The sequence below is a fragment of the Delphinapterus leucas genome, chromosome 1 (assembly GCF_059928025.1).
Source record: "Delphinapterus leucas isolate spDelLeu-1000000601 "Yukka" chromosome 1, BTC_Dleu_Yukka2, whole genome shotgun sequence".
Classification (NCBI taxonomy): domain Eukaryota; kingdom Metazoa; phylum Chordata; class Mammalia; order Artiodactyla; family Monodontidae; genus Delphinapterus; species Delphinapterus leucas.
Window position 1 is genome coordinate 139,678,729 of NC_143129.1, and position 23,390 is coordinate 139,702,118.

General features: G+C 39.8%; 1 protein-coding gene across 1 annotated transcript in view; it reads left to right on the plus strand.

Annotated features, from left to right (window-relative positions):
• C1H1orf87 (chromosome 1 C1orf87 homolog) overlaps positions 1–18,712 on the plus strand; it is a 122,645-nt gene extending 103,933 nt beyond the window's left edge. The window contains 3 exon segments of the mRNA XM_089921870.1: positions 6,720–6,799; positions 10,007–10,214; positions 17,830–18,712. Of these exon segments, the coding sequence (XP_089777996.1) occupies positions 6,720–6,799; positions 10,007–10,214; positions 17,830–17,990 (449 nt within the window). The 3' untranslated portion in view covers positions 17,991–18,712.
• The last annotated feature ends 4,678 nt before the right edge of the window (positions 18,713–23,390 follow it).

The following is a 23,390-nucleotide window of genomic DNA, read 5'->3' on the forward strand; positions in this document are numbered from 1 at the left end:
CATCATCAAAAAATCTACAAAAAATAAATGCTGGAGAGGGTGTGGAGAAAAGGGAATGCTCTTACAGTGTTGGTGGGAATGTAAATTGATGCAGTCACTATGGAGAACAGTATGGAGGTTCCTTAAAAAACTAAAAAGAGAATTAACATATGGCCCAGCAATCCCACTACTGGATATACCCCCAGAAAACCATAATTCAAAAGGATACATGTGGGAGTTCCCTGGTGCACAGTGGTTAAGAATCTGCCTGTCAGTGCAGGGGACACAGGTTTGAGCCCTGGTCCAGGAAAATCCCACATTTCACGGAGCAACTAAGCCCATGAGCCACAACTACTGAGCCCACGTGCCACAACTATTGAAGCCCGCACACCTAGAACCCATGCTCCACGACAAGAGAAGACACCACAATGAGAAACCCACACACCACAACAAAGAGTAGCCCCCTCTCACTGCAACTAGAGCAAGCCTGCATGCAGCAATGAAGAGAAATGCAGCCAAAAATAAATAAATAAATACAGTTTTAAAAAGATACATGCACCCCAATGTTCATTGCAACACTATTTACAATAGCCAGGACATGGAAGCAACCTAAATGTCTATCAACAGAGGAATGGATAAAGAAGATGTGGTACATATACACAATGAAATATTACTCAGCCATAAAAAAGAGCAAAATAATGCCATTTTCAGCAACATGGTTGGACATAGAGATTGTCATACTGAGTGAAGTAAGTCAGACATAGAAGGACAAATATCATATGATACTGCTTATATGTGGGATCTAAAAAAGGGGTACAAATGAATTTATTTACAAAACAGAAGTAGAGTCATAAATGTGGAAAACAAACTTATGGGGACTTCCCTGGTGGCACAGTGGTTAAGAATCCACCTGCCAATGGAGGGAACATGGGTTCAATCCCTGGTCCAGGAAGATCCCACATGCTGCAGAGCAACTAAGCCCATGTGCCTCAACTACTGATCCTGTGTTCTAGAGCCTGTGAGCCACAACTACTGAGCCTGTGCATCACAACTACTGAAGCCTGCATGCCCTAGAGCCCACATGCCACAACTACTGAGCCCATGTGCTGCAAGTACTGAAGCCTGTGCACCTAGAGCCCTGTGCTCCACAACAAGAGAAGCCATCACAATGAGAAACTCACACACCACAATGAAGAGTAGCCCCCGCTCACCCCAACTAGAGAAAGCCCATGTGCAGCAATGAAGACACAAGGCAGCCAAAAAAAGAAAGAAAGACAGAAAGAAAGAAAACAAACTTATAGTCATCAGGGGATAAGTGAGGTGAAGGATAAATTGGGAGATTGGGATTGACATATACATACTACTATATATAAAATAGATAACTAATAAGAACCTGCTGTATAGTATAGGGAAGTCTACTCAATACTCTACAGTGGCCTATATGGGAAAAGAATCTAAAAAAAAAGAGTGGATATATCTATATGTATAACTGATTCACTTTGCTGTACACCTGAAACTAACACAACATTTAAAATCAACTATACTCCAATAAAAACTTTTAAAAATACAAAACAATATTTCTTTGAAAGGTATTGTTTGAAATTCAAATTGAACAACCAACAGAAAGAAGAAAAAAACCCTCTGTGGAAGACATTAACATCTCATAAAATCTCTTGAATTATCCATACAAAATGTTCAGTTAGAAATGGTCATGAATTATACAAAACAGGACATGGATTTTCAAATAACTGTAATTAATATGTTTAAGGAAATGAATAAGATGAAGAATTTTCAGCCATTAATTTGAATCTATAAAAGGAATCAAATGGAATATCTAGAACTAAAAAATACAAAAATTAAATTTAAAAACTCAACAGATGGGTTTAATAGAAGATAGCTGAAGAGAGAATTAGTGAACTGGAATATCATTCAATAGGAAATATCCAGATTGAAGCATAAATGAGAAAAGATGATGGGATATACAAAAAAGAATGTATAAGAGACATATAGGAAATGGTGACACTATCCAACATATGTGTAATTATGTTGCAGAAGGAGAGGAGGAAGAGAGTACAGATGAAGCAATATCTGAAGAAATTATGACTGAAAACCTTCCAAAAGTGATAAAAATATCTCAAGCCACAGATCCAAGAAATGATACAAACTCCCATGAAGACAAACACAAAAGAGCTTAGACTCCTCCAAACATGGTTTGTTCTGAGATCTAAAGTAGTATTTTACAAAAATGAAATATGACCCCAACTTTGAATCTCTTCACAGTGGAGCCTGTGAAGTGAGGGAAAGAAAGAAGGAGAGCAGGAAGCATGGAGCAGGGCTATAGCATGACTACTGGTGGGGGAAAATTAGGAGGGAATGATGGTAGCCTCAGAGGTTCATTGATCCCCTCAAACATTTTCTGACGGCCCATCACTCAAGATAGCACAGAAAAATGGCTAAGAGCTTAACTTCCCTTTTATTAAGGAAAAAAAAATCCATAGTAATTCCTAGCTAGAACTACTTATACTGAAGGGACAGAAAAGCCAACTCAGTTTGTTTAGACAATAATGAGATTTCGTTTATGTAACTTAAAAGTCTTGCAGCAGCAAGAGCTATAGACATGGTTTGATCTAGCCATTCAAGTGTCAGATCAAGGATCTGCTCCTCTCTGGCTCTCTGCTTGCTTTACCTGGTGTTGGCATCATCTTCAGCCTCTAAATGTTGGTGTCCCAACTGCTCTGGGCACTTCTGTAATAGCAAAATAGCTCTGGCAGCTATGTTCATCATATATTCACAGCACTCTCTTTTGGGAGGTCCTGCCAAGAAGGAGAGAACTTTACTAGCTAAGAAACTGTAACAGATATCTCCTCTCATCTCAGAGACTCAGACTGAGTTTCATGTCCGTCTTTGAACCAAGACTGTGATTGGGATACCAAAATAGTCTTCAACGAATCAGAAACCAAGATTGGAGTTGGAACTAAGGATTATTCCCACCAAACCACAGCACTGGGATGAGGGAGGGGTGGCCAGCAAGATATCACTAGAAGGGCATAATGAAGGGTCACATGCATGGCCCATAAGGCCCTTTAGTTCTGCAAATATCTAACCCACTTCTCTTCTCTTTTCATCCCGTGTCAGCTAGGCTCTTCTCTGTTATTGCTTGAATGCACCAAATACTCCCTTCCTTGAGGCCTTTGCCCTTGTGATAGCTTCTTCCTGGAATGATCTTTCCCCAGACATTTGCATGGCTTTCTCCCTTGTTTCTCCACTCAGGACTGTATTTAAATGTCACTTCATAGAGGCCTTTGGTGAATTCTCTATCTAAAATAGCAACTGCAATTACTTTCTACCCCCATCATTGGCTTTAGTTGTGTTTCTAGCACTTATCACTACTTGACGTTATTTTTCATACCTACTTGTTTGCCCTCACCACTGGAATGTACACTCCATGAGAAGATTCTGCCTTGTTCATTGTTGTATCATAATAAGCATTTAACAAATGTTTATTGAGTGAGTGAATGGGTTAGAATCCCAACCTAACCCTACCTCTGTCATCTCAAGCAGATAACTGAAACTTTCATTGCTCAGTCTCCTCACCTGTCAAATGGAGATATTTCTACCTCACAGAGTTATTCTTCAGATTAAGTAAGAAAACATGTGGGAAATGTCTGACATATATAGATATTCAAGATATATATGTTTTCTTCTCACAAAAGCTTCATCCAGTAGGTCCAATGAGGCCATATTCTATCTTTCTTTCTTTCTTCCTTCCTTCCTTCCTTCCTTTCTTTCTTTCTTTCTTTCTTTCTTTCTTTCTTAGAAAGTATAGTTGATTTACAATGTTTCAGGTATACAGCAAAGTGATTCAGTTATTCATATATATATATAATGTTTTTCAGATTCCTTTACACTATAGGTTGTTACAAGACATTGAATATAGTTCCCTGTGCTATACAGTAGATCCTTGTTTATCTATTTTATATATAGTAGTGTATATCTGTTAATCCCAAATTACCAATTTATTCCTCCCTTTCCCATTGCCCCTTTCCCCTTTGGTAACCATAAGTTTGTTTTCTATGTCTGTGAGTCTATTTCTGTTTTATAAAGAAATTCATTTGTATCATTTTTTTAGATTCCACATATAAATGATATCATATTATATTTGTCTTTCTCTACCTGACTTACTTCACTTAGTATGATAATCTCTGGGTCCATCCATGTTGCTGCAAATGGCATTATTTCATTCTTTTAAGTCAGTTGTTATCTATTATGGCTTTACTTTAGTATAACCTGGGAATTTTTTAGAATTCCGAAAGGGTTCTCACCCCTAGAGATTCTGATATAATTGGTCTGTGTGACACCTAGGCACTGGTAATTTTTAAAGCTCCCCAGGTGGGAGCATTTTAGCAGCCAGTGCTGAAGACCGTTGATTTCAAGTCATTAGTTGGGGTGGGGGAGAGATGGTATGGCTGGCTGTGTAACTCAGAATCCACTGGAAGCCCTGTGAAACCTGGTCCTTCCAATACCTGGAAATCTCTAGAAGCCAGCTTGGCCTATTTCCTCCAGCACAAATCTTCAACTGGCAGTCTAGACAGATGGTTATTATTTATCCTTCCTGCTGTGTTAGAAAGAAAAAAAATCACCTCTGCCTCAGGTTTCTCAATTTTCACATGTGCAAACCATTACCTTTTAAAATATGCTTATAGGCATTAGGAGGGAGAAAGGGAAGCTTAAAAGAGACCAGGGAGATGAACATGCATCTTCTTCTAATAGAACTTTTAGAAGTTCAGACAGTAGAGAAACTGGACCAGGACAAACTCTAGGTTCTAGATCTTATACTAAAAGGGATAATGCATGTGAACAGTGCCCACAAAAATGCCTGGCACATCATAATTAATGTAAAGTCCTCTTTTCTGGAGAAACTAGATTGCTTAAGATCACATAAAATAACACAATAACAAATAATACTACCTTGTATTGGGCATCTTCCCTATGTTAAGCATTTTATTAGGTAATTTTTTTAATCTCCACAATATTATTGCAGAAAGCTATTATCATTCCCTTTTCACAACTGACAAAATTAGGATCTGAAAGCTTGCAGCTGGTAAAGGGAAGCAGCCAGATTATAGCATCAGATCTGACACCAAAGTTCATCTATAGCATCTGGCTTAGGTATAGAAGGATAAAGAGAGAAATCCTTCCTCCCATAGGGCCTGAAAAGGAATGGGAGACACAGAACTATATATTCAGTGACTGTATTTTCCAAACCTCAGATTAGGGCACATGATCATCTATTTAGTCAACCAACATTCAATGAGTATTTATTCTAATGCTGGGTGCTGGGACTTCAGAGAAGATTATGAAATCACATTGCCTTCTCCATCAAGAAACTGTAGGAGAAGATTCATAATGAGTTGTAGGTGCAATGTTAAAAGTCTAACAAAAGGCTTTTTGATCCAATATGTGAATTTATTTATATAAACATCCTTACATAGATAACACTATTAGTTAACATTTATTGAGTACTTGCTATGCTCCAAGTGTTTGCTTTACATTTTCTAGTTCATTTAATCCTCACAATAACCTATAGATGGCATTATCCCCATTTTACAGAAAGGGAAACTGAGACACAAAGAGGACAAGTCCCTTGCCCTAGGTCATGCAGCTAATAGAGAAAGGAGCCAAGACTCAAACCCAAGGCATCTGACTTCAGAGCCTCTATTCTCCACCACTGTGTTATACTGTCACCCTCTACCTTTTGTTTAAAATTCATTGATTGAACCATTTTATTGAAAACAGCAACACCCAACTCAGAAACAATATGTATTTGTTAATGGCATATTTGAATTACACATTAAATATTGAAGCTGAAGCTCCCAGAAGTCTATGCTGTGTCGTCGTCATACTGATTTATACAGTAAATGAATGTTGCCAAGTCTGATGACAGGTGCTGAGTGATGAATGAATGATGCCCACAATAAGCCTCAGAGGATTTAAACTGAAGGTCTTTATGTCTCTTTCCTGCATCCTAAGGAAATTTCTTCTATTCATGAAGGCAGCAGCCTGAGCAGCTAGCACCTGGACAGTAAAATCTCCTGGGTTAGGCATGCCATTCAAACCTCTTCCCATATAGGACTTCTGACCATTGAAAGGAACAAGGAAGGGAGAAGACAAAGGTTTTACACGATCCTTCAAGTGCAAACTTGGGTGGTAAGGGAGGCAGAAGTGCCTGCTTCTCTAAGAGGCAGAACCACAGGAAGAGGTCCCATGCCACTTCCCAAACTGTAAAAGCCCTCCTGATTCAGGACAGTTCTACAGGCTGATGTCTCTGCTTATCTGGAACTCTCTGCTCTATGCACATGCCCACAATCACCTTTGCCTGGAAACTCCTATTCATCCTTCAGGTCCCCACTTGAAGTGTCACTTCCTCCAAGAAGCCTTCTCTGATCCTTCACCACTCCTATCCCTAGCCCAAAAGGAATTTATTTTCACATATTCCTGTGTTGTGTTTATGGTCGTTTGTAATTAAATAATAACCTTGAGTGATTATTTAGCATTTACCTCCCCTTTGTGAGCTTCATCAGGGCAGGAACTAGATCTTTCTTATCCACCAGTGTATCCCCATCACCATTTACAATGCCAATCGTATAGCAGAGCCTCCACATTTTCTTTGCCTGGGTGTATATGTGTATGTGTTAAAATGAAGAGACCAAACTAAAACCATTTTTTTCTTTCTCATCCAGGAAAGAAAGGAAAGGAAACCTCTGCTACTCCAGTGCATCCTGAAGTTAATGAGATATCTCAAGGAAAACCTGAACATATGGTATGCAGCTGGGTATACAGACCTCAGCGAAGGGCTTCACCAATCCTTCGCCTTCTATTCACTGATGCTGGGTGAGGCCCTCCCTTCTGAATTTTTGATTTCCACCCAGGGCCTTGACTATCAGACTATCTTTGACTTCAAGACTCTACTCCAGCAGAGAAGGAATACAGACAAACTCCTAAAGTGTGGTTGGTTTCTCTCCTAGCTGGTATGCATGCAGAAACCACTTATCACCACTCAGTGATGGTCTTGCCATTGGCCCCTGAAAGTTGAACTTGTAGCATGTGGGCAGGTGTCCTTCCAGAGCCTGTGACCAGTCCACCAACTGCCAAAATTATGGTTGTGAGACCTATTTTAACATCTTAAGTCCAGCTTCCAGAAATTTAGGGTGACCTTTTCCCCAGACATCCCATTTTAAAATGTAATGGGCTCTTTGATTTAAAAAAAAAAAATCTGGCAAGCATTTAAAATTCATTTTAATATTCCCAGCACTTAACCAGGAGAAGATGCAGACAGAATTGAAAAACTGCCTGAGTTTCTCTGTTGTTGTTGTTTTTAAATGCCCGGATTAGAACATAATTCATCTTCAGATGACGGGAGGCCTCTTCATGCACTTCACACTTCGAAATATTTTAGAAAATAGTATCCATTTTGGCAAGCCTCTTTCCATGCAAGAAACAACAGCAAATGCTTTTCTCCTTGAGTGTTAAGTCTGCTGTGAATAAGATTATAAAAAATATATACTTTGCTCTTTTATTTTGCCTCTTGTTTGAGGATTTTACTGCCTCTCTGCAATAATCGATTCTTCTCATATTCCTGTATAAGCAGCATTCGTTGTCCCACTTTTCAGAAAGGGGACTTGAAGCAGAAGTTTGGTAAAGCAACTTTCCTATTGTTCCAGGAAAATCACTCATTTATTCATTCACTTATTCATTCCGTAAACATATCTTGAGAACCAACTATGTGACAGTCACTAACCAGAACTTGAAGATACATAGATGATTATCTCACAGGCCCAGGCTCAAGGTCTTTAGCGGATGGGAGAGATACTCTAACAGACAATTACACTATCCCATAATAAGTGCTATGATGGATAAAGGGGCTACAAAGAATTGCCCCTCACCTAGGCTGGGGCTATCAGGGAAGGCTTCCCCCAAGAAGTGAAATATGAGTTGGGCCTTGGAGGATGAGTAGGAGCCTAACGCATCAAGGCATAGGTAGCAAGAAGGAGTTTTACAACAGAGGAAACAGCGTATATAAGGCATAAGGGCATCAAACAGCTGTATTTTTTTTTCTGGTTTTATGTGGCTGGAGAAAATGATGTATATATTGAAAGAAGAGAAGGAAGAACAAGAACTTGAATGGTCTTATGAGCCAAGCAAGGAATTTGGACTTCATCCTGACACAGTGGGACCAAAACAGTATAGGGTGTGTTAGTTAGTTAGTTAGTTATCTACTTTACGTACTTACTTCCTAGGTTTAGCTTAATTCAGGCCCATACAAATTCCCCCATTCCCTGTCTTTAGTGGTCAAAGAGAGTGTTAATTATCTGAAGAAATATATAATTATTTAAAGTCAGTTTCTCAGCTTTAAGGACCTCTTTGAATTTTCTAAAATCATCCACCAAGCTGTATGCAAATGTGCATCCATCTGGGTAGATTATCTAAAGTTTTCATTGGATTTCTAAAGTGGTCCAAAGCTCTAAAAAGTATGAGAATCACTATTCTATTTACTTTATAAAAACTTTCAGCTTCTCCCAAAATAGACTTTATCAAAGTAGAATTCTTATATATTAATCTCTCAAAATGTACTGGTCACTAGTCATCCGTATGGGTACAGTTTTGTATAGCATTATATTATTTTAAACAAGATAATTCTTCACATTCCCCAGTAGCAGCTGAATCCATGTTTGTTAACTTGGCCTCTTATTTAAATTACTATTCTTTAGAGCAAGGGGATCTCCACAGCTTATATGTGAGAGGTTTGAGACAAGGTACAAAATTGGAGAAATTCAGGTATTTGAAATTTGGGAGAAGCACAGATGGTATACAAATTGGAAAGCCTAATTCTATGAAAAATTAGTTAAGAATATTTGAATTACAATTAATATAACCAAGTCTACCAACTTAATTTATTAGAGGGATAAGGAAGGAGCATAATATATATATTTATATGTATTATATTTTATTTATTTATTTATTTATATGTATGTATACATATATCTCCCCAAGGATAGAAACATAACAATAAAATCAAAGACTTGAACCTTGAACATCATCATGACTTCTTATATCTTCTCTCTTCTCTGCTGTCAGTTTCATATCCTCTCTGTCTCTCTCTTCTTACCTCTCATCCAGAATGATCTCTGTTTTCCTATCTCTGGCTTTAACTCTCACAAATGGTTCCAAAATCACTGGAAAATGTGTTTACTGAACATTTTGCATTAGATGCCCAGTCCTGCACTATGTGCTTAGACACATGACTGTTCTCTCTATAGCCATATGGATTGAAAGGAGGGGCAATTCCTGGAAAACTGGGGTTGGGCAGATCAAACAATAGATGCTCACTCTCTCTACATGACAGGTGACAGAATGTCTTACATGGCTCTACTGACACTCATGTGTCTATTTATTCTAAAAAGATCTCTATTTTGTACTGGACATGGGGTTAGGATACAAAGATGAGCTAGGTATATACCTCGATCTTGTTTTGTGTCTACCATTCACTATATGATCTTAGTAAGTCACTTCCCCACTCTGGACTTCAGCTTCCTTTGTTAAATGAATAAGACAGACAGAACTAGTGCCTTATGCTTCATTATAGTGAGCCCACAAGCCAACGTTAACACCATTATTGTTTCAATCACTTTTTGTCAAGAATCTCATACTCACGATCCAGAGGTTTTCCCACCAAGAAATTATATGCATTGCCTATTGATCCCACTAGTATAAAACAGAGTAGAACATCATGAAAGTCTCAGTCAGTTACAAAAACCTCTGTTTGTGTAAATCAGAAATGCAAACTGAATAAAAGTCACAATTTTATCCTTCTCTTAAAGAAAAAAGAGAGTATTCAACATAGTAGTTCTTTACAAAGCCAGACCTACAATAAATCTTGCTAGTTGTGTAGCCTCATGTTGGCCAAGATACTGGGGGAGCTCTGGGTTATGAATATGTTGCCAGTGAAATGTTTGTGTTGTTTTGGTAGAAAACTCCAGAAAAGGATTTGCAGCCAGAAAACCCTCCTGCTGAGACTTCAGCCCCCAAATATCTCCTGAGCACTTTGAAGATCAGGCCAGTCTCACAGCCTTTTGTCAGTCCAGTGATGAAAAACACGTCTGAAGAATGTGAGACATGGATCGACAGGCTCAAGAAGCTAGAAAATGCCCTCTACCTGTGTGATCCGAGTAATACAGGTGAAGTGCGCGGCTTACAGCTCATATGTCTTTTTTTTTTTTTTCATTTTGTACAGGGCTCCACAAATTTTTTTTAATTAGTTTTTATTGGAGTATAGTTGCTTTACAATGTTGTATTAGTTTCTGCTGTACAGCAAAGTGAATCAGCTGTACAGCAAAGTGAATCAGCCATATATATATATATATATATATATATGTATATATATGTGTATATATATATGTGTATATATATGTGTGTGTGTATATATATGTATATATATATATTCTTTTTTAGATTCCCTTCCCATTTAGGTCACCACAGAACACCAAGTAGACTTCCCTGTGCTATACAGTAGGTTCTCATTAGTTATCTATTTTATATATAGTACTGTATACATGTCAATCCCAATCTCTCAATTCATCCCACCTCCTCTTCCCCCCTTGGTAACCATAAGTTTGTTTTCTACATCTGTTACTCTATTTCTGCCTTGCAAATAAGTTCATCTGTGCCATTTTTCTAGATTCCATATATAAGCAATATTATATATTTGTCTTTCTTTCTGACTTACTTCACTCTGTATGACAATCTCTAGGTCCATCCATGTCACTGCAAATGGCATTATTTCGTCCCTTTTTATGGTTGAGTAATATTCCATTGTATATATGTACCACATCTTCTTTGTCCATTCAGAACGACCCTCAGAATGGGAGAAAATATTTGCAAACAAAGCAATCGACTAGGGATTAATCTCCAAAATATACAAACAGCTCATGCAGCTCAGTATCAAAAAAACCAAACAACTCAATCGAAAAATGGGCAGAAGATCTAAATAGACATTTCTCCAAAGAAGACATACAGATGGCCAAAAAACACATGAAAAGATGTTCAACATCACTATTAGAGAAATGCAAATCAAAACTACAATGAGGTTCCACCTCACAGCAGTCAGAATGGCCATCAGCAAAAAATCTACAAACAGTAAATGCTGGAGAGGGTGTGGAGAAAAGGGAACCCTCTTACACTGTTGGTGGGAATGTAAATTGGTACAGCCGCTATGGAAAACAGTATGGAGGTTCCTTAAAAAATTAAAAATAGAGCTACCATATGATCCTGCAATCCCAATCCTGGACATATATCCAAAGAAAACCATAGTTTGAAAGGATGCATACACTCCAATGTTCATTGCAGCACTATTTACAATAGCCAGGACATGGAAGCAGTCACACACCTTTCCATTTGTGTTGCAGTCTAAGAGTGGACACATCCCTTTCTTTCACTTCTTAACAAATACAATTTGTACATAAACCATGTGCCTGGCACTATGCTGAGCACAATCAGGAAACACGAAGATGAATCAGACATGAATCCCCCACCAGGTTGCTTACAGTTTCTCTGAGTCTAACCTACAATCCAACCTTGTAATTCCCCTGATTGAAATCATCAGCATGCCTGCTAACAGGCTGAACTCTAAACTGTTTAGCAAGGCAAAAGCTGGTCTCTATCTGCCTGACCAGTATCTTCTCCTTCTATTGTAATTCTCTCAGCATATCCTACCCCATCATAATGAATAACTTGCCTTCCTCAACTGTGCCTTGCTTTCTCCTGTGGCTGTGCCTTTTCTTTTTCAAAAAAAAATTTATTTATTTATTTTTGGCTGCATTGGGTCTTCGTTGCTGCCATGGGCTTTCTCTAGTTGTGGCAAGCAGGGGATACCCTTCGTTGCGGTGCACAGGCTTCTCATTACTGTGGCTTCTCTTGTTGTGGAGCATGGGCTCCAGGTGCGTGGGCTTCGGTAGTTGTGGCACACAGGCTCAGTAGTTGTAATGCACAGGCTTAGCTGCTCCACGGCATGTGAGATCTTCCCAGACCAGGGCTCGAACCCGTGTCCCCTGCATTGGCAGGTGGATTCTTAACCACTGCGCCACCAGAGAAGCCCATGGCTGTGCCTTTTCTAACCCTACGCCCTCTACCTGATCTGTCTGCCTCTCCTCTGTCCCCGCCAACTCCCCACACTGTCCACCTGGCTAATTAATACCTAAACACCTTTTATGTCAGAACTCAAGCTCTACTCCTCTGAGACTCCCATGATTTCCCCAGACAGATTAAGGCCAACCTTTATCTGGCCTCTTACAGTTCTTTAACACCCATTATCATATTTGATATATTGTACTTTTCTATTTGGGACTTAGTACTACCTAAGTACTAAGATACTTTTTTATCCTGAGTACCTTGCACAATTCTGTTCAACCCTTTTTTAAGAAACAAATAAATGAATGTACATAAATAACTAAACCCAAAATAGAAGGTGATAAATGCCATTAGAGGGTGCTATGTGGGCATTCAGACAAAGGAGAATTCATTCCTAGTGAGGTGATAAGGTTATGTTAGTGTGAAATTGATCATTAAGGGAAAGTGCAGTTTGTATACAAAGGACTGAAATAGAGGGCCCTTCCTGGCAAACATGCAAGTTAGCCAAGCAAAGCATTATGTATGAAGCTCAATACAAGGAATTTGGTTTGAATAGAATACAAGGGCTATTAAGAAGAATATTAAATGAAGAATGTGAAAATATAGGATAGGATCAGATCTAGGAAGGTCTTAGATGACCGACCAAACAACTTGGATTTAATTCACAGATAGTGAGCACATTGTGTTTCTAAGCAGGAGAGTGGTATGATGAAGTTGTATTTCAGAAAGGTCCTTTATGGCTATGTGAAGAATGAAGGAGAAATTTAAATTATAAAAAGGATAAAGGATGTTATTGCAATGCTTAAGTGAGATAATGAAATTCAGAACTAGGTCAGAGACCTGTGAAATGGAAAAGAGGCAGCACATACAAAAACATATGCACTGAAATTGTTGTACTTAACTGCATACTGTTGTTCATGAAGACTTAGCATTATATGTGGAGTCTAAAAATATGGAACACATAGAAATGGTTGTTGCCAGGAAATATGTGGAAATGTTGGTCAAAGGGTAGAAACTTTCAGTTATAAGAAATTCCAAGGATTTAACGTACAACATGGTGACTCTCATTAACAATATTGTGTTGTGTACTTGAAAGTTATTATGAGTAGAACTTTAATGTACTCACCATAACAACGACAACAAAATGGTAATTATGGGAGGTAAAGGATTTGTTAACTAACCTTATTACAGTAAACATTTCATAATATATATGTGTATCAAATCATCACATTGTATATCTTAAACTTACACAATGTGATATATCAATTACATCTCAATAAAAAAAGTGTACACATTAGTACTTTCTAGAAGTAATCATATAACAGCACTAATGCCTTTTCATTCTCTGTATGTTTTTGTTTCATTTTGCTTTGAATTTCCAATGCAAGTTAATTCTAGACCACATGAAGTATGAACACCATATAATACCCAAGGACTTCTAATAACTATACCAAAGAGAGGGGGAAATGAAAATTTTAGGTAAAATTTCATCTAGATGAATTAGAAACTCATTTATTAAACATTTGTTATGAGCCCAGCCCTGTGCTAGAGGCTGGACCAGGAGGGAAACCAGAAAGGATGAGACATGGTCTCTGGCCTCAAGGAACTTTTAGGTAAGACACAGAGGCTGCCAATAGTTCAAAGCCAGTAAAAGAAAAATTTTAAAGACAGAATAAAGTATTATAATTAAAGACACAAACCAGACTTAAAGAGTCCAAAGAAAAGACAGAAGAGATGAAAAAAGCTCAGTGAGTACTCAGAGAGGGCTTCTTGGAAGAGAGAACTTGAGCTGAGCCCAGAGGAGAGGTAGACTTTGAATAGCTGGGTAGGGCATTCTGAGTGTGAAACCATATTCTGCAAAGGTTAGAAGGTGAGAATGAGTATGATGGGGAAGAGAGTGAGAAAGACAGGACTGACTGTCACGTTGGATTGAATAGTGAAGTTGAGACCCTATTGTGAATCCTGAAGGCTGGAATGAGGCTTAATTCTCTACGCAGTGTCCACCAAAGGTTCAACCAGAGGAGAACACAGGGAAAGCTGAAATGGGTCATTTAGGGAAGATACTGGGAAAAAAGGAGATCAAAAGTTTACTGAAATAACCTTTATTTCATGAGTCTGTGTTTACATATCAAGACTGTGAGAGTGTTGATGGGGTTACAAACAAAAACAAAACAAAACCAAAAATCAGGTAGAGAGAAAAGACGTTTCCAAAGAAACAAATGCTGAGTTTTGATGATGGATGATGGATCATAAATTTAGTTGCTAAGAGACTCCCAAAGACTGGGACCTTTCTCATACTTCGGAACTGCTCTGGGGAAAAATGGAGTTTTGTTGACTTTGGGGCAGATTCTGGCAGATTTGAAATGACTTTCTCATGGCCTTTTCACTATTTATGCCTGTTTTCTCTGTTTCTATGAAATTCATTAGTTCCTCAATAGCCAAGGAATGTGTCAGCCAAATCTGGAAACATCTATAACTATCTTTAATGAGGAAAGAGGATTAACTGAGGTCATCTTTTTGGTTTATTAGCCACAGTATTTAGCAGACCACCATGGCCCTCCTCTAGACACTGAGCAGATCATCCCTACTCTGCCCAATGATGAATCAGTGTTCTTTATTATGTGCAAGGAAATATGTAGGCCAGGGCGTTCCTCATCCAGGGTGAAGGCAGAACATCCATCATCAAATTAGCATTTCTGGGAACCTACTCTGAGCTTATTCTTTAATGGGGGTTGTCAAGAAAATATCCTTGAGGAGAAAGAAATAAGGAATGACTATGAATAACTGGTCAGGCTTTCTAAAGAAAGATGGGTGGTTGGGATAAATATTTGAGTGACTGGTAGATTGGGAATTTTCCCAGTGAACTGAAGGCTAGATAGAAAATATTTTAGAGTTCAAGGAGGCATAGTGCAATGAGAGCCCTCAAGGACACGGGTCTGGACTTAACATACGCTGCATCACTAACTCCTCACATCAACCACATGCTGAAGGGATTAATGTCCTTATTTACAGAGGAGAAAGCCACACTCAAAGTGATAAAATATCAGCAGGTGGGAAGTTGAGGCATAATTCTAACCCAGTTCTATTGGACTTCCCGCTACACCAATCTCCCATGACACACCAGAAAGATCATGAGATTCTGTTTGTTGCTTTGTTGGTTTGTTTCTTTGTGTGTTTTTAACCAGATTCAAGTCCAGACTTCACCAATTGCTGAGTCACTTATATTCGCCAAGCCTGTTTCCTTGTCTATAAAATAGGACTGATAATAATAAAACATACCTCCCAGATTTGAAAAAGGATCCAATGAGATTTAAAAGTTCTTTGTAAACTGAACATGAAGTGGATAGTAAAGAGGTTCTTATTTCATTCTGGTTCTGGTGGGACAAGGACAAGCTTCCCAACACTAAGATGGATTGTAAGGTTATTTTATGCAGCTGTCTTGGGCATCCCCTAATGACAGCAAATTAGACAGAGATAAATTTCAGTCAATGGGCTTTTGTCTGATGCGCGAATCCTCTACCAACGGTAAAACTTAGAAGATAGAAGAAAAGGCCCCCACACACACCAGTGGTAATTCTTATATGCATTTTTTAATATTAATTCTAATTTTTAATTAAAATATAAACTAAATTATATATATAAATAATTTCTTCTAATTAAAATATTTTCTTGTGTATTTTAAGTAATATTGATGATATAACCATTATAACTATCCTATAAAAATACCTACATTAATGAGTGCTTAATAGTTCTGGGTATTGTACTAAGCACTTACTATTTTATTAATTTTCAAACAATTTGATTATCCCTATTTTAGAGTCAAGGAAACTGAGGCTCGAAAATTAAAGTAACTTCCTCAGTCAGACACTTACTCCAAAGTCCATGACTTATATTTCCAGAGGTGGAATATGAGGAAATGTCTTGAGGGAGCCAACCTAGACCAGGTCAAGAGCCTCCACCCAATCCAGAAAATTGTAAAGATGCAATTGGCCAACTCAAAGGAAGATATTTCTGCAGAGGAAAGGACCAACATTCTAATAGGAGAAAGAGACAGTAAATAAACCTGAATAGAACAGACAATTAAAAAACAGTGGATTGGATAGGACAGGATGGGGTGAGATGGGATAGGATGGTATGGAATGAGATGGGATGGGATGGGATGGGATGGGATGGGATGGGATGGGATGGGATGGGTTGGGATGGGAAGGGACAGGACAGGACTGAACTGAATAGAACTGAATGGAATAAATCACATTAGGACCCCAGCTGTCTGTAGTCCACTGTTAAAAACACTCATTAGAGAGCAGTTCAGAGAGGAGCATCATGCTCAACTGTCCTTGCACGTTTAAATCCAAACAGAGCTCAAAGAGAGATGACAGGTATACGCTATAGCCCAAATCTAATAGACTGGTCGTGGCTTTCTGCAAAATGACCAGGGGACCACTCCTTCTGGATTCTTTGAGAAAGAATTTCACAATCATTATTATAGTCTGCACAAGTACAGGAGACTAGAAGAGCCACATGCAAGGGATGTATCTCACCCTTATAAAAGATATTTAAAATCTTCACAATTCATGGAAAATATTTAGAAAACAATCTGAGCCCTGCTTGAAACAATCTCTTTCCCCCCATTCTATAATACGGTATGGTGGTTAAATGCATGGACTAGAACAACCTTGGGCATCTGTCCATCTCTATGCCTCAGTTTCTCTCTCTGTAAAATGGGTTGTTGTGTTAAGTGAGTTAATATTGGTAAATTGTTTGGAGGGGTGCCTGAAACATGGTAAATGTTATATATGAGTATCAGTCGTTATTGTTATTGTTGTTGCACTCTAGTTAATTTTCTGCATCTCTTATCATCTCAACTGGTTGGTGATCTTCCTAAGGTAACAGACCACTTCTCAAAATCCTCTCTATTCCCAAGCACAGTATCTGACATATATAAGCTCACAATTAAGAGCTTATGAATGAGTCACTGACCTTTGCTGTTGTCGTGTTCTACCCTTAAACTCCTCTCTGCAGTTATCAAAATCTACTTACCCTTAGCATGGACAACACATTGGTATTGGTACATATAACATGTGGGTACCAGAATATGTCCTGTGATAAGCACCACCATCTCTATTATACAGATCTAGACTCTAAGCCACAAGAAGTTAGGTGATTTACCTGTGATCACACAGCAAGCTGGAGGGAGTCACAGTAAATATATTTCCAGAAATGCATAAAAATGAGCTGTTTAAATCCTGCATGTCTAGGAACATGTTTGGATATTTCAGTAAGATAAACATAAACTAGAGCAATTAGGAATTGCTTTTAGCCGGCACCCCACCATTTTCAAAACTTGGTCTTTTAAAGTTTTATGGCTACGAAGAACAAGCTAAAATCGCTTTAGAGTCTATCTATGGATTATATTGGACCCCATCTCCTCCCCAAAATCACCCTCAGATTCCTCTCAACATCTATTATGCATAGCCAGGATTGTAAATATCTTTTAAGGGTGTCACTTGGTTTTTAAGAAGCTTAAAATTTCAAAATATTAGCATTTAATTCTTGCTCAGAAGTCATTCAAGCTAATGAATTTTCCTCTTTCTTGTTTTTTCTTTTAAAAATACTCTAAAAAAAATACTCTTTTAAAAATCTCCCACCCACCCAACCCAATGGCAGGAGTTCTGGAGAATGAACGAGCCAGATGCCTCATTCACAACTGCAATCTCATTTACAACCTGTCCCTGAGCCCTCGAAAAATTGACCAAGCCTTGCGGAGATTCCATGCTGGAGAAAATATGCTCTTGGAGCCAGCGCTTCAGTACTTAAAGGAGATATAATAACAAGCCCATATTGTGAGAACAGATGTTCCCTTTGTCTCCCTTTTTACCCGGACACATGTTTCTCCTCAGCCTGAGTGCAGTGGTGGAGGCGCTGTCAGAGTTGAGGTTGATGCAGCTATTGTCAACACTTTGAGCTTGGACTTGGTTTCTGGCTATGATGCTCACTCATAAGCAGCTCAAAGTGATACAAGGAAACCAGGTTTTCTCTTCTGAGGTGGCAAAAACCCAATTTCTTAAAATCCCCTTCTATTCTTATAAAGCTGGTGATGAATATTCAATGATTTTTTTTTCAGTATTGCTGATCAAACTGTTTTTTTGCAAACCCTGCAATTCCATATAGTAAAAAACATGCTAGATGTTGTCAACTCCCAAAAATGCCTGTGAAATAATAGACCTAAATATATCTTTTTTGGATGAGTAAGTCAGCCTTTCCTCTAGTCACTATTCTAGGATTTCCACATTGTAAGAAAAATAAAAGTATTAACAATATATTATCTTAATACCAAGCAGCAGAAGCAAAATTTCAAGTGAAGTTTTCTGAACAAGTTCAATATTTTCTCTAGTACAAAACTAGATGATGTTACACTGTCTCCAAGGATATTTTCCCAGAGTATTGAATACAACTTTTGAGGAGGGACTCCTGGAACAAAGGATTGTGGAAATAGGTAACATCTTCTTTGCTTCTTCTGGCAGGAAAACCAAGTAAAACTTTCCACCAGTTCCCACAGTTCTTCTAGTCTTAACATCCACCCCCCTGCAATTTGCACCACCCTGGCCACAACATACATACTTACATTCACATCACACCACTCAGGCAGTATGAGCTCATTGAAGGAAGCCCAGGACTTCAGAGACAGAAGTATTCCCAGTACCATCATTAATGCTGAATGACCTGGATCCTGATTTTCCAATCTCTGTGCGTGGAAGACAGGATGAAGGAGTTCATTGCAACTCTATTTACAATAGCCAGGAGATGGAAACAACCTAAGTGTCCATCGACAGATGAATGGATAAAGAAGATGTGGCACATATATAGAATGGAATATTACTCAGCCATAAAAAGAAATGAAATTGAGTTATTTGTACTGAGGTAGATGGACCTAGAGACTGTCATACAGAGTGAAGTAAGTCATAAAGAAAAAAACATATACTGTATGCTAACACACATATATGGAATCTAAAAAAAAAGGGTTCTGAAGAACTTAGGAGCAGGATAGGAATAAAGACACAGACATAGAGAATGGACTTGAGGACATGAGGAGGGGGAAGGGCAAGCTAGGACAAAGTGAGAGAGTGGCATGGACATATATACACTACCAAATGTAAAACAGATAGCTAGTGGGAAGCAGCCTCATAGCACAGGGAGATCAGCTCGGTGCTTTGTGTCCACCTAGAGGGGTGGGATAGAGAGGGTGGGAGGGAGACGCAAGAGGGAGGAGATATGGGAACATATGTATATGTATAACTGATTCACTTTGTTATAAAGCAGAAACTAACACACCATTGTAAAGCAATTATACTCCAATAGAGATGTTAAAAAAATAAAATAAAATAGATTAATTAATTAATTTAAAAAACCAGCCAAAATCCAGTTCAGGCACTTAGTAGGTGGCAGCCTTGGCGAATGTTAAATCTCCCTGAGCTTCAGTTCCTTCACCTGTAAAACGGGAGTAATTGTACTTTTCAGGGGAGTTTTATAAACACTGAAAGCCATGTCATGCAGACACATAGTAGAGATGGGGGCCTTTCTTATGTCCCTTCTCTTAGCTGCTGAGCCTCAGGAAGCTTGAACAATGGTCTGTGTGAAATGGCAGAGAGCAATAACGCTACTGCTACAGCACAAACAAATTTTGAGATACATCTGCTTTCTAGAACCAAGGACCAGAACCCAGTGCACAACTTCCAGTCCAGCGGTGCCCTGCAGGTCACAGTTAGAGCAAATAACCCACAGAATTCCCGTTAGTGTGTGTGGTCTGACTCCCCAGCAAGTCTAGTGGACACGCCAAGCCAGGACCAAGGTCTTCCTGGTCTTAGATCATCTCCGGTCTGGAATTCTCCACTGCTTTACCCCAGGATGTGTGTGGTATGTAGGTGTGAGGGTGTGTATTTGTAAGACTTGCCCTTGTAAAAGTAAATACTCATTAGATTTTCTCTGAGTAAAGCATTAAATAAAAAACAAAAAATCAACTTAAGCCATAGAGAACAGCTTAGATATCTCGGTGACAAAGTGACAGCAGAGGTTAAATGAGGCCGGGCTGTGAAGCAAACCACTGGACACAAACAGCAAAATGCTATGAGGTCATTATGCTTCAGAATATTTTTTAGTGACCACTATGCTAAAGCTTTTGCATGGTTTGCTTATGGACAATGTTACCCTTCTCTCTCTTTTTTTTTTTTTCTCAGATCAGAGTTGTTTCGTATAATCCCTGTGACTGTGTCATTGTGAACTTCTAATAAACACTGGGTAGAGGGAGTCTGGTGTCTGTGATCTTGACCAGCTTTCTCTAGCAGAATCTTTCTAAATGGGTGTCTGTGTGCAGTGGCCCGGTTAACCTCCAGGATTCCCTGGAGGGACTTGGTGTCGACTGCATCTGCCCCAGCTCTCCAAAAACCTCAGCCTCTAAAGATGGAAAGAGCACTGAAGACATAGCAGAGACTGGATCTCACCACCTGGGCAGACTCTTTCCCAGATGTGTGACCCTGAGCAATCCACTACCTCCCCATAGAGTCATTCACATTGAAGGGGATAATGTATACAAATTGCCTGACGCTGGCACAGAGATGTGCTCCACAAGGGGGAACTGGCTTTCTATTTTATTCTTATACAGTGTTTCCTTTTACACCATTCAATGGGCCAAATCATTATGCACCCTTTCCAGATACAGACACCTTATAAGCCAATGGTTGGCTCACTGGTCGTGTGGTCCTAGAGTGCAGAGACCATGTCCTCCACATTTCTATTCTTCATTCTCTCTCCTGTCCTTACTCCTCACCATAACCCAACCAGGTGGGCATTCCTATGCCCATTGTACAGATGAGACACTGAGGCTCGGATGGTAAATGGACTTGCCAAAGGAGTAACAGCTAGTGAGTGACAAAGTCAGGACCAGAACCCAGTGCACAACTTCCAGTCCAGCGGTGCCCTGCAGGTCACAGTTAGAGCAAATAACCCACAGAATTCCCGTTAGTGTGTGTGGTCTGACTCCCCAGCAAGTCTAGTGGACACACCAAGCCAGGACCAAGGCCTTCCTGGTCTTTGTCCCCAGCACAGAGCCCAGATTCACCATCCAATGGGAACCTGGAACACGTTTGTGGAATGGCACCTCCACATGAACATTTGGAAAAGCCAGCAACGTTTTGCCCTCTTCCAGTACCCCCAGCTCATCACCACCTTCTGGAGACAGGAATAAAGGGTGTTTTCAGGACTCTGGATGTGATCGGTTCACACAAGCGGAAGCACAACTATACAGATCGTGCCATCCAAACAGTTTGCTAAGTGCCCACTAACTCTTCAGAGGAATTTCCCGAGATCATTAAGAGAAACAATAACGGGATTTTATATTCTAATTGGGATCAGAAACTGGACAGCTTTGGAGCTGGCTGGAGAACTGTGTGGCTCTGAAAATAAACACTCGCCTTTCTGCTCCCCCCTCCTCACCCCCCACCCCTTGTGAGAGCCTTTCAGCTCTGCTTCCAAGTCTCCTTAGCAACAAAGGTAGGGGTTCCCAGAGCTGGTGCCTCTGGAATGCCAGCCATTCCCCTCATTAGCTTTCAGGGCCGCTCATCTGCCTGCACATTTGGCCATGGGGCTGTGCAAAAGGCAAAGTGCCTTGGGGAAGGCCCAGCATTTAGCGTGATTGGTTGGGACATGGGAAGCCTCCACAAAGAGTTTCCAAACAAAAGGCATCAATATTACTTGTGGAGCCATCAGTCTGCCTGGGGCACAATATGGCTCTGGCTCAGCCACATGCTCCCTCCCCAGGTCCTGTGTGAAGGCGTGGTGGGCTCTTGGCCCTGAACACCAGTGTGTTGGATGGTCTCCCTCCTCCTCCCTCTCTGTGCTGCCAGGTCTCTCCTCAGACTCAGTTTATCCAGGTTGGACAATGGGTGGACTCTAACTGGTGGTGGGAGTGCCCACGGGAGGGGGGTTGACAGAGGGTAAACAGTCAGATGGTAGGACAATCACAAGCAGATGGTGCTGCTGGGAATGGATTCCAGACAAATTCACGGGCAGATTGAGCTCTGACAAAGACTTATCTGGTGGAGAGCAATTGGCACCTTATATTAAGCCCTTGCTCAAAACACACATCCTGCTGTCCCACACAATCTCTGACAGTTCCGTGAGGTTCTATATCACCAGAATTCCAAAATATTGATCAATAGGCCAATCCCTGGGAGATTCCAACCAGCAAAGCACTTTCTCAGCATTCTCATAGAACCAGTCCTTAGCAGAGTTTCCTTCAGCCTCCCTGTGTTTGAACACCTTCAGAAATGTGGCTCTTACTACTTGTCATCTTCTCCTCTCCACACAGCTCCGATTTGTTCTTCTAAAATTTGTTATCCTTTTAATCCCTTTTCTACCCTCCCTTGGAGCCAAAGGAGGAGGAGGGGGAAGAGGAAGGGGCTGAGGAGGAAAAGGGGGGAGGGGGGAGGGAAAAGGAGGAGGGGGGAGGGAAGGGGAAGAAGAAAGAAAGCTTTGTTTCTTTCCTCCAGAATGGACTCAAGTTGGGGAGGGTCTCAAGACTGGGAGGAAATTGGGAGAACAGATGTGTAAGCAAGTATATCAGCTTGCTAGAACTGCTGTGTCCAAGCACTACCAACTGGGTAGCTTAAACAACAGAAATGTGCTGCCTCACAGTTCTGGAGGCTAGGAGTCCAAAATCAAGGTGTCTGCAGGGTTGGTTCTTTGGACTGTGATGGAGAATCTGTTTTGTGCTTCTTTCCTAGCTTCATGTGGTTTGCTGGCAATCTTTGGGGTCCCTCAGCTTATAGATGTAAATATAACCCATATCTCTGCCTTGTCTTCACATGGTGTTCTCCTTGTAAGCATGTCAGTTTCTGTGCCCAAATTTCCCCCTTTTATAAGGACACATCATATTAAATGAAAGCCCACCATAATGACCTTATTTTAAGGTCATTACCTTAAAATTGATTATCTCTGTAAAATCCCTAGTTCCAAATAAAGTCACATTCTGAGGCATTAGGGGTTAGGACTCCAACCTGTCTTTAAGCAGGTATACAATTCAACCCATAATAGCAAGAAAATAAATAATTGTATGTATGTGACAAGCACTTTGTTAGATTTCTCCTGGGAATGAGGAAGGCAAACAGAGGGTATAAATGCTCCACTTAAGCAGATCAGTGAGAGCTTCCTGTGATAAGACACTTGTGCTCACC